We start from the raw sequence: 12,386 nt of genomic DNA, 5'->3' as shown, positions 1-12,386 counted from the left end.
AGTGTTCACAAAGTGTGAATCCCTTAAGCATTTTTGGGTGTCCTCGCCCTTTGCTTTTACATCTCGGACACCCAGCCGGGACTCAGGTGCCAGCTGCCTCTCAGGACAGCAGAGAGCCTGGCTGTGGGCTTCGGACTGAGAGGGACAGCTTCAACTCTGATCTATGGTTTTAGGCTTTCAGCCCCAACCAGGTCTTTGTTAAGACCTAGAAGAAAAGGGAAAAAGCTACGTGGTTCTGTCTCCCTAGAAAAGGAAAGGGAAGGCTGCCAGAGAAAAATTGTGGGGGCTGGGGAGATGCCTCATGCCCCGTCTGCGCCCCCTCGCGCGTGGTGGTGGGGACAAGGGAAAGATGTGGGTGAACAAGGTGGGTGGGCAGCTAATTGAGGGGGGCGGCGATTGTGGTGCTGTCCTCGAAGCGCCCATAAGAGTGTGACCGGTGTCTGTGTGTGTGTGTGTGTGTGTGCGCGCGCGCGCGATCTTAGATGAAATTCTCATCTCAGGGTGTGCCGGAGACCCCGGCCAGCAGCCGCCTGCCCCTGCTTCGGGCAGATGCCCCTCCCCCTTTCGCAATTCACTTGGCCTCACATCTAGAGTTGAGAGGGCTGCTCCTTCCCTCCTCTCGCCACCGAATCCCCATTTACCTGTTCCCCACCCCGAGTTCAAACGGCTGCTCCCGCTCCCTCCTCCCCGCACCGCCCCCGTACCTGCGCCCCCACAGGGCAGACGGTGCTTGGCTGCGCGGCGCGGTGCGGGGCGGAGGCGAGGACCCTGCCGGTGGTGCGGGTGCGGGGGTGATGTGTGGACGCGCATGACTGTGCCAACGGCCCGAGCCGGTCAGCCCCGGAGAGGGTGCGCGGGGGAGGCCGTGTGTGTCAGGCGCGGGCGTGTGCCAGGCGCGGGCGTGCGCGCGAGGGTGTGTGCACGGCCGAGGCGGAGCGCCCGGGCGGGCGGCGGCGACGGCGGCGGCGTTAGGACTCGGGGGACACCGCCCCCCGCCCCCCGCGTCCCGCCCCCGCCCAGCCTCCCGCCTCAGTTCGCGCCGCGCCTCTGCTAGGAGCGAAGCGGCGCCGGCTCCTGGAGCCCGAGCGGAGCCAGCAGCGCGCACAGTCAGCAGCCGCGCCGGCTATGCGGGGCCGCCCCGCGCCCGCCCCAGTTCCGGCCCCAGCCCCCGCGGGAAGGGGCTGAGCCGCCCCCGCCGCCCGGATGGCGAGCCTCGCCGCGCTCGCCCTCAGCCTGCTTCTGCGGCTGCAGTTGCCGCCGCTGCCGGGCGCCGGGGCTCAGAGTGCCGCAGGTGAGTGCGCCCGCCCGACTTCCCTGGGCTCCCCGCTCCCTCCTGGGTGCGCGCCGGTTCCCCAGCCGCGGGGACCCTGGAGGAGAAAGTTGTGCGGGCTCGCGGGGGCGCGGGGCCCCACGGCCGGAGTCCGGGTCTTAGCCTGCAGGCGCAGGAGGCCGCGTCCCGGTGCGCCCCGGCCCGCGAGCCCGGCCCCTCGCGTCCCTCGGCGACCCGCGTTTGGCGAAGTTCCCCCCTTCACTTTCCTGTCGGTCTCCTGGGCTGGAGTAACTTTCCGTGGTTGTTGCGAATATTTCCACTTGCTGCCTCCCACTTGTCGGAATCTGCCACTTGAATGTTTGGGGCGGCGGGACGAGGAGTGGCGGGGACGCCCATGGTGGAGCGTTCTCTCCCGGGCAGCTCCTCGGGCAGCGCGCGCTTTTAGTGGGGAGGACAGGTCCCCAGCAGGCCAAGGCTGCCGGGGCGGTGGCTTTTCTTTTCTCCTCAGAGATACTGGAAGCTCCACAGGGGCTCCGAACGCGCCGCTGCCTTAAGCCAGCAGCCTAAGGCACCGGTGGGGATGTGTGCGCGGATGACCGAGCAGCGATACCTCCGCCCTACCCGCTGGCTTTTCTCCGGGGTAGCTGGGCGCCCTTGTTGTTGAGGCCCTTGGAGGGGAGTGGATTTGACCCGTGAGCGCGTCTGCTCCTGAAAAGTTCAGGGGACTTCTATTTGGGTTTGGCTGCGGGAAGGAGGTGAGCAGAGGGTAGTTCCCCGGAGTAGGGGGAGCGAGGGGTGCCCTGACGGGCTCCTAAAGGCACGCTGGCGTGTGCTGGAGAGCACCGCGGTCCAGGGTCTCCACATCACCAAGCCCCTCTGTGGGCAACTTCCAGCCCCGAGCCCCCCAGCAGTAGCGGCGGAGGGAAGAAGAGAAGGGAGGGAGTGCTCCAGGTGTACTTCTAAGTTCAAAATCACCTTGAAGTTTCTTAGCACCGATTGCTTTTGGTGTAACCACGGCCAGGCGGCTGGGATCGCGGGGTGGACTGAGATCAGCCGGTGGGACGCAGGAACAGGCTCGTTTTGGCTCTTTCAGCAACAGCTGTGCCCTTTTATTATTTCACCGAAAGAAGGAAAGAAAGAGCAAAAGAACGAACCTATGGGGAAGTAGAACGTCTTTGCACAGGCTGCGTCTGAGGCTAAGAGCCGCTGGAGGGACATTCCGTTGGAAATGCGTTAGAGCCTTCCTTGCTGGGTACTAAAATGGAAACGGAATAGGCGAGTTTTGCAAAGGGATAGCCTGTTTCTCTGGCTGGGGAAGTTGTTGGGTGACGAAGACACTCCTTTTGAGGTGTGTGAAGCTGAAAGGTTGGATTGGCAAGTCAGAGAAGAGGGACAGTCACGGCACCATTCTAAATATGGTGCACAATTCTTGTTTTCCTCATTTTGGGGTGTGCGTTAGATGTGCTAGAGAGGGAGGGGTGCTAGGGAGGATGCCCGGGGCACTCCTGGGGACCCAGGCGTGACTCATGACTCAGATTTTATATCCTCTAAGACATGACCGGCCAACCGCACATTAATACCACTCACGTTCCCGCGGCAGAAACAGGATCAAAAATATTTCATCACGGGTCTCATATCGTTCTTGGGGAACGAGCGGTAAAACCCGTACCGGCTCGGGAAGCTGTCCAGTGCTGAACGCCGCCCGTTCCGGATGCTCCCGCCAGGTGGCGCTCGCCCACAACTATTAAAATGCAAATCTGGTTGCTTTCATATCAGGAATAGAACTTTTCAATTTTTAAATGAGTAATGTGTTTATTCAGCAGCCTTTTGTTAAAACATTTAGAGAAGTGTGAGGAGCGAGCACCTTTTCTTTGTTTGCTCTTCAGAACGCAGGAGAAAAAAAGAAATCCTGGAATACGGTTTGGGAAGAAATCTGTTAAGGCACTGTGTATTTCTTTTGGGTCTACCTGGGCAGGGTGGCTTCTGCAAACCCACTACATAGCATATATTTAGCAGGTGGCTGCCTTTGTGCCTGGGGGCCCCTTCAGCGAGTGGGATTAGCTTATACTGGAGATTTGGTGCATTCTAAGCCTTATGCATTTGTAGAAATGGGAATTTTCTGTATATATCTGTCCTCTCCTTTCCGGTTTAACAGCAACTAGACCATCTAAATTGGATTAATTTTTTTTCCAGGGTTTCTCATGAACATCTGTATTTGTCAAAACAAGAATACTATAAACGTTGACTTAAAAAATGGACTTATTTTATTCCTAAATTCAGAAATTCTTCCAATTTCAATTCTAGTGTAAATATGACAATAACTAGATTTCCTTTAAAGTATTTTATTTAAAACTTTTGGCAAGTTTGGATAAATACATTTTAAAACTAAGTAGTGTGCTCTCCGTGTTCTTTTGATCTGAAAATTCCCAGTCTCGAAAGCAATTTCAGTTTGTAAGCTTACATCCATGATATAGTTGTGCTAATGTGTTTTGCTGTAACATGTTGGTCACAGTGTCCAAAAGTCAGGAGCAGAAGCTTGTCATCAAAAGGCAATTTCCTTTTTCCTTACTCTAAGGCATATTTCTTGAGCCATGATAGTTTTTGTTAAGGAGTGATAGTAAAAAACAAACAAAAAACATTTTAAAACAGCCTTTTAACAATGTGGCAAAACACGATTTAGGGTGGTGGAAGAGAGAGACAGTTAAATGAATAGGGGGATAATTAGTTCATTTTCTGGTGGGTTTCAGAATCCATATATTGAGAGCAAAAATGGATCTTATAGGGACTGACTTGCAATTGCAATTGTTATCAATGTAGTCATTTAACTCGATAATCACTGCCGGATACCTCTGGGGAACTGTTAGCAGTACAGTCGAATTTTACTTTCTCTCATGGATTGCTTGATTTGTTTCCTAATAAGAGAACAATTAATGTGCAAACCTGGCTTACATTCTTTTCCAGCAACAATCGCAAACACATAGTAAGAGCAGACCATCTTCCTGGGTTACAACGCACTCTATTTCTACTCTACCTAATTTCTTCTTGCTTGTCCTCAGCACAGCTCATGCAGCTGCCAGGCTGCCAGCTGAGACGGTGTTCTGTGTAGTAGTATAGCTGTCACCTTTCATAGCCATGATCAGAGGACATTACAGCATCACTCTTTCAAGCATGGGGTACTCCCATGACTCCGTGACAGTGTGTTGCTGTGGAAACGAGCAGTGCTGTGTAGGTGGTGGTCCTTGATAAATATTTATTGATGTTGGTGAAGAGATGGTGGAGTCTCACAGCAGCCATACTGGGGAAGGGGCAGGGGAGTTTAACTCAGGAGGCAGCCTGGTTTAGAGAAAAGAGTATGAGCTTTGGCCTCCGAAGTCCTCAGTTTGAATCCTGCCTGTGCTTCTTTCTAGTTATGCCTGCTTGGGCAAGTCTTTACCTTCTCAGATCCTAAGCTTCTCGTTTGTAAAGTGAGGATAATTATAGCTGTCTCGCTGGACTTTGGAGACCAAATAAGATGCCATTTGCAGAATGAATGGAAGACTGTCTGGTACATAATAGGTACTTTGTCCCATGAGGAGTCTTGTCTGTTACCTCAGCACAGGTGCATGTACACAGGCTGAGGGGGGTGGGACATCAGTCTTACGCTAAGTAGTGAACTGACCATGAGATGGCTGGATTTTGGTGATGATTTTGTCTCACTCCGTCACCCAGGCTGGAGGGCAGTGGTGCAATCTCAGCTCACTGCAACCTCTGCCTCCCGGCTTCAAGCGGTTCTCTTGCCTCAGCCTCCCAAGTAGCTGAGGTTAAAAGTGTGTGCCACCATGCCCAGCTAATTTTTGTATTTTTAATAGAGATGGGTTTCACCACATTGGTCAGGCTGGTCTTGAACTGCTGACCTCAGGTGATCTGCTGCCTCGGCCTCCCAAAGTGTTGGGATTACAGGTGTGAGCCACTATGCCCACCCAGTTTTCTTCCTTTTCTTCTTTTTAGGGGCTTGATTCCCTGCAGCTGTTTTTACAAAGAGATTGCCAATGAAATTTGCCAACAGATGACACTAGTAAATCTGGCCATTCAAAGGTTTAAATAGGGAATGTTTACTTTTAAGCCTATTTTACCCTCTGACTTAGAACTGTTGATAAAACACAAACGTTTACGTATTGCAGAAGGACACGGTATTAGGCTGTATTCTGTTTCCCTTCCTGCACCTTCTGTGTCCAGCCTTCCTTGCTTTTGGGCTCTCTCCTCTGCTCTTCCCTAACCTAGAAATCAAGCGCACAGCACTCTGGGGCTGTGGGGTAAAAGATACTTTGTGCCTTCGATAAACAAGCAAAGAATGAAACAAATCGAGGGTCACGGCATTCCAATAAACAGATTAAAAAGCTATGAGATTATTGAGAGGAAACCATGTCTGACAAGTATAAGAGCATTTGCAAACACATTGCAGAACTGAGTCCAGAAGGCAATACTACGTAGATATTAGGAAGCTGTTAGAGTGTCTCATGAAATCTTACAGAATGGATTCAGATTAGTATGGAGAAGAAGAAAGCCACGTATTTTCAATAGATTAGCAACAATCAGATGCAGCTGCAGGGACCGGCATTTATCAGTAGTGTGTGTCCAGGTGGGTTAGGGTGACCGGTTGGAATCCTGGGTTTCAGCATTTGGTATGGTCCTGCTGGACACGTGTATTTGCCTGTGAGAGGCAGAAATGAGCATGATAATGGCATTTATTTATTACCTGTTGGTAAGAGTTGCAGGTACTAAACAGGATGCAGAGGGACCCAGTGAGGATTCTAGATATAGTTTCCAAAGGGACCTACCAGAAGTCAACTGTGGAAAATGGGAATTGATGTGTCAATAAAGTGGAACAGGGAAAAAGTGAGCTGTCAGTGAGGCATGGTCATCATTAGGGCCTGTTTTGTCCCCAGTGCAAGCATTATTGCAGATTTCAGTTTGTCCTTCCTAGCTATATCCACAAGGAAGGGCTGTGCAAAGGCCCGTCAGAGCCACCTTCGGACTGGTAAGTCACCTGGAAATGGAAGCAGACCCACAGCGATGCACACTTTGTTTTTCTCATGCTGAAGTCAGGCTGCCGAAGTACGTCTGATACACAAACACGTCCCCTGGAGCGTAAGTGGAAGAGATGCAAAGTCTCACATTTCTTGAATATTCAGCTTACATTTTTTGTCTGATGCTGCAGGGGAATCAAAAATGGTGGAGCCACTTTGGTAAACAGTTTGGCGGTTTCTTTAAAAAGTCCAACAGAGACTCCCTGTAAAATCCAGCAATTCCACTTCTAGGAATCTACTCAACAGAAATGAAAAGATGTCCACAGAAAGACACGAACATGAATGTTTGTAGCAGCATTATTCATGGAAGCCGAAACCTGAAAATTCAGATGTCCATCAACCGGCAAATCCATCCGAGGGACTACGACTAGGAATAAAAAGGAGTGATCTGCTGATACAGGCTGCACCATGGATGGGCTTCGAGAATGTTATGCTAAGCAAAAGAAGCTGGATGTAAGAGACTGCATGTGTTAGGAGATGCACCGATAAGGCAGGTCTGTGGAGACAGAGAGCTGACCAGTGGTTGCCGAGGGCTGGGTGTGGAGCAGGGGTTTACAGGAAGTGGGCCTTAGAAAACAGCTCATGTGCTACTCTTAAGAGATGTTTGCAGGCTGGGTGCGGTGGCTCACACCTGTAATCCCAGCACTTTGGGAGGCTGAGGCGGGCGGATCATGAGGTCAAGAGATTGAGACCATCCTGGCCAACATGGTGAAATCCTGTCTCTACTAAAAATACAGGAAAAAAAAAATGAGCTGGGTGTGGTGGTGCATGCCTGTAGCCCCAGCTACTCGATAGGCTGAGGCAGGGAAATCGGTTGAACCTGGGAGGCGGAGGTTGCAGTGAGCCACACTGCACTCCAGCCTGGTGACAGAGCAAGAGAGACTCCGTCTCAGAACAACAACAGCAGCAGCAACAAACAGATATTTGCAAACTCTAACTTTCTTGACTTGAAAACTGGAAGGTGGTGACGGTTGTATAACTCTGCATTTGCTGAAAGGTATAAAATTGTACCCTGATGATGGATGAAATTTTATGGACTAAAGCTATTAAAACTTTCATTTGACTCACATGTAAATCCCAGCTGCCTAATGCACTTGTGATGTGGCCTTGATAACTTACTTCAGTGCTCTGAATCTTTAATTCTGCATCTGTAAAATGGGACTACCAATGGCTCATTGCTGGAAGAGCTGGAGATAATTCCTGTAAATTGTCAAGCCTGGTCTCTGGCACAAAACAGGCACTGAGGAAGTGGCATTGCTATGACATATCTCTTGCTAGTTTCCAAAATAGTTTGTTGTATTAGCAATTTGCAAAGCATTATCTCTCGCCCTTTTAAAGGCTCTTTAGACTGTGAATTAAATCTGTGAAGTAGCATTTTTTCCCCCTCATCGATTTGGCAAAAATGCAAAAGTTTAAGACTATCAAGTCTTGACAAGGATCTGAGCAATTAGGTAGCTTTGTTCGTTGTTGAGTAGTGAAAATTGAAACAGCCTTTCTGAGTGCTAATTTGGCAATGTCTATTAAAATTAAAGATAAGAATAACTTTTACCCTGAGTATTTTGGTAGGGTATGGAGTGGTGGGGGAGAGAATAAATCATTCATTCATTTCTTTTCTCATTGAGCTAAGGATGTAGAAATTTAACAGAAGAGTAACAGCGCCTTGGCTCAGGAGCAGGTACAATTATTTTTTCACCATTGGTTTCCTACCAGGATGAACAGAGGAGAAGACAACTCTGCACCGGTTCTGTCTCTGCCTTTGTAGGGGCTTCCATCAACATCCAGGAAGAGCTTCACACTAATAGTTCAAGTGCTGCTCTTCAAAGATGTTCGCAAACTTTGGCTGCGTGAGTGGTGGCTCATGTCTGTAATCCCAGCACTTTGGGAGGCCGAGGTGGCTGGATCACTTGAGTCCAGGAGTTCAAGACCAGCCAGGCCAACATGGTGAAACCTCAGCTCTACTAAAAATACAAAAATTAGCTGGGTGTGGTGGCACATGCCTGTAAACCCAGCTACTCGGTGGCTGAAGCTCGAGAATCACTTAAACCCAGGAGGCAGAGGTTGAAGTGAGCTGAGATCGTGCCACTGTATTCCTGTCTGGGCGACAGAGCAAGACTCTGACTCTTTCAAAAAAAAAAAAAAAAGAGGGGATGCTTTCAAATTTCTAATTTTCTTGGCGTCATGTAGCTTATCCTCTTCCTTGGAAGAATGCAGTACTGCCGACTACACATCCTACAGTTATGTTCTAGCTCCTGCTTCCCAGGACCTTGGAAACCTGTTTTTTTTCAGACCACCCCTCATTTGGTTTTACTCTCCCCTTTATCCTCTTGGTTCTAGAACCAGACATGAGACCACAAACCCATTTCTCTGAGTCCTCCCTGACCTCATGCTGATGGTTATATAGTCCTCCCTTAGGGGTCACACATTTGTCTCTTCGTAACTGAGCATGAACGAATGGGTTCACTTTAGCAAGCAGGAGTCTTTTTTCTTGTTTCTTTTTCTTTTTTGTTTTGTTTTGAGACAGAGTCTCACTCCGTCACCAGGTGCCAGACTGGAGTGCAGTGGCACAATCTCAGCTCACTGCAACCTCTGCCTCCCCAGTTCAAGCGATTCTCATGCCTCAGCCTCCTGAGTAGCTGGGATTATAGGCGACTGCCACTACACCTGGCTAATTTTTTGTATTTTTTTTTTTTTTTTTTTTTTAGTAGAGATGGGGTTTCACTATGTGAGCCAGACTGTTCTCAAACTCCTGACCTTGTGATCCACCCACCTCGGCCTCCCAAAGTGTTGGAATGACAGGCGTGAGCCACCGTGCCTGGCCGCAAACAGGACTCTTAAAAACGGTGCTTCATGTTGAATCATCACTAGGTACTAGTGGCCTTGGGTGGTCTTGACTTCCTCTGATTGACTATAATTATGCTTTTGCGTGTGTGCTGTTTAAGTGATCACTTTGGTCGTTGGGAGCTCCTTCAAACCTAGGTCTTTCTTATTACCTTCAGACCTTGAGAGAGCCCTTATTTTCCTGTAACAACAAGGATTTTCAGACCCACGTCTTGATTTGTAGTTTGTTATTATTTAAAGATCCCTGGTCCCTTTGTTGTGGGGACATCTGAATCTGGGTGCACAGTTTTGGTTTTGTTTGAACACTGTCATACAGCAGGGTAAAATGGAAACAGCCCGTGACATTTGGGATAGAAAGGAAAGATGTTTGATTTATTTATTTTTTTTGAGACAGAGTTTCTCTCTTGTTGCCCGGCCTGAAATGCAATGGCGTGATCTCGGCTCATGGCAACCTCCCTTCCCGGGTTCAAGCGATTCTCCTCCCTCAGCCTCCTGAGTAGCTGGGATTGCAGGTATGCACCACCATGCCTGGCTAATTTTGTATTTTTATTAGAGATGAGGTTTCTCCATGTTGGTCAGGCTAGTCTCGAACTACCAACCTCAGGTGATCTGCCTGCCTCAGCCTCCCAGAGTGCAGGGATTACAGGCATGAGCTACCGTGTTCGGCCGGAAAGATGTTTTAAATAGCATGCATTTGCGATTATTTATCCTTCGATTTTGTAAAGTCACCTCAAATGTGATAACTCATTCATTCTAATTAAGAATAATTTTGTCACTTGTCATACTGTGTTTAAATGAGTATTGCTAACAAGTTGACGTCACCATGTCTTTTTTTCTTTAACGTCTTGGAATTGGCCTCCAAGTGCATGGGTCTGGTGTCAGGTCCAGCATCAGGGCCTGGCTGTCCAAGTTTCTTTCTTGGGCACCAACTTCCTGAAAAGGAAAGCAAGCCCAGTCCTATTCTAAAGGAGCTATGTTACTTGTCAATAACAAGTTACTACCCCAATGCAGTGGCTACAGTCAGTTCACCTTGAATGGGGAAGGGTCTGCTTCCAGGTTCACTCACGTGGCTGTTGGTGGGGTTCACTTACGGGCTCTTGACTTGAGGACCTCTGTCTCTCATGATCTGTTTGCTAGAGGCCACCCTCAGTTTCTTGCCACACAGGCCCCTCCATCGGACAGCTCACAACTTGGCAGCTGGTTTTGTCAGAGTGAGCAAGTGAGGGCTGGAGAGAGTGTGAGCAAGACAGAAGCCACAGTCTTTTGTAACCTGATTTGAGAAGTGACGTCACATCACTTTGTCACATTCTGTCAGAAGCAAGTCACTAGGCTCAGCTCACACTCAAGGGAAACAATTGTACAAGGAAGTTGTCTTGGAGTTCTGCAGAGAAACAGAACCAGTAGGCTATAATTAGAATATGTAATAGGGCATATATGTTATATATCACATTTAAAATGTATATTATTATTGGTCAGGTGCTGTGGCTCACACCTGTAATTCCAGCACTTTGGGAGGCCGAGGCAGGTGGATCACCTGAGGTCAGGAGTTCGAGACTAGCCTGGCTAGCATGGTGAAACCCTGTCTGTACTAAAAATACAAAGTTAGCCAGGCATGGTGCATGCCTGTAATTCCAGCTACTCAGAAAGCTGAGGCAGGAGAATCGCTTGAACCCAAGAGGTGGAGGTTGCAGTGAGCTAAGGCTGCACCATTGCACTCCAGCTCTGGTGACAAGAATGAAACTCTGTCTCAAAAATATAGGTATATGTAACACATATTACACACATAACATATATGCAACATACATCACATATATGCAACACATCACAACACATATCATATAACATATAACACACGCAACATGTTATGTAACACATGTCACATATACGTCATATGCTACACATATGCCATACATGCAACACATACGTCACACATATGCCACACATGGCACACATGTTATACACGCACAACACACGTCACACAATGCAACACATACGTCACACACGTAACACGCATGTTACATATGCTATATGTGCAACACACGAGACATGCACACGTCACGTCACATGCAACATGTAACATGCCACAATGCAACACACGCAACACACATAACACATCATACATGTCATGCACGCAACACATGCCACACATGTAAAACACGTTACATGCCACACATGCCTACATGCATGCTACATGTCACACATGTGCCACACACGCCACATATATGTTACTGCATAGACATATGTATATTGTATACATGTATGTTACATATGGGACAACACATTACATACATATATGTAATGTCATATATGTGACATGTGTTACATATATGCTATATATGTGTGTGTGTATGTGTGTGTGTGTGAGAGATTTCTTGTAGGAATTGGCTCATGCAGGTTTAGAGGCCAGGAAGTCCCACAGTCTGCAAGCTGGAGTCCCAGGAAAGTTGATGGTATAAGTCTGAAGGTTTGAGAATTTGGGGTTGATGGTGTGGGCTCTGGCCTGAGTCTGAACACCCAAGAACCAGGAGCACTGATGCCCAAGAGAAGAAGGTGGATGTCCCAGCTCAAGCCAAGAGAGCAGATTCATCCCCCTTTACCTTTTTGTTCTTTCTGGGCCCTCAGTGGGTTGGAGGATGCCACCCGCACCGGGGAGTCCCATGTGCTTTACTCAGTTCACCAGTGCAAATGCTGATCTCTTCCAGAAACACCCTCACACACACACCCAGAAATAACATTTTACCAGCTATCTGGGTATCTGTTAGCCCAGCCCAGTTGACACATAGGATTAACCATCACAGACATGAATGCCAGGAAGTGGAGGTCATTGGGAACTGTTTCAGGAGCTGCCCACCGCAGGAACCTGAAGTCACACACAAGTGTAGGAAACTTAGTTTCTTGTAGAAAAATACAAATATAATCTTTGAAGTGTGTTCAGATCTTTTAATTTTTTTAATTTTGGGGGACACTGGGGTCAGTTCAGTGTCAGGCTTTCACTCTTTAAAGGCCTTAGAACAGAGAGGTTTAGTGTCTCAGAAGGGATTTAGTTTAAATTTTATGAAAGTCAATTAGGTATGTCAGAAAGTAAAAGCGAATTAATATGAACATCCATCAGAACACTTTTCAATCTTTACCCCCAAAACTGAAGTACTAGTGTGTTTTCGTAAGACCAAAATTTTTACATCAGTATCTAGGTTCCACTAAAACCAATTTAT

General features: G+C 48.3%; 1 protein-coding gene and 1 long non-coding RNA gene across 22 annotated transcripts in view; one reads left to right on the top strand and one right to left on the bottom strand.

Annotated features, from left to right (window-relative positions):
- The window catches only part of LOC128932046 (uncharacterized), a 29,785-nt gene extending 28,894 nt beyond the window's left edge, over window positions 1-891 (bottom strand). Inside the window, exon 1 of the long non-coding RNA XR_013535202.1 lies at window positions 705-891. This is a non-coding gene — a long non-coding RNA (uncharacterized LOC128932046). The remainder of the gene's footprint in view (window positions 1-704) is intronic.
- A 140-nt stretch (window positions 892-1,031) lies between these two features.
- PTPRT (protein tyrosine phosphatase receptor type T) overlaps window positions 1,032-12,386 on the top strand; it is a 1,160,468-nt gene continuing 1,149,113 nt past the window's right edge. For 20 of the 21 annotated variants that reach the window (XM_078371705.1, XM_008995950.5, XM_035302876.3 and 17 more), the window contains exon 1: window positions 1,032-1,291. In XM_078371705.1, coding sequence (XP_078227831.1) covers window positions 1,204-1,291 — 88 coding nt within the window. In that variant the 5' untranslated portion in view covers window positions 1,032-1,203. Of the gene's footprint in view, window positions 1,292-1,616; window positions 2,026-12,386 lie in introns of those variants that run through there. The other variant, XM_054255377.2, reaches the window with a different exon arrangement.

This window comes from Callithrix jacchus, chromosome 5 (assembly GCF_049354715.1).
Source record: "Callithrix jacchus isolate 240 chromosome 5, calJac240_pri, whole genome shotgun sequence".
Taxonomy (NCBI): domain Eukaryota; kingdom Metazoa; phylum Chordata; class Mammalia; order Primates; family Cebidae; genus Callithrix; species Callithrix jacchus.
This window is presented reverse-complemented; position numbering and strand designations above follow the sequence as displayed.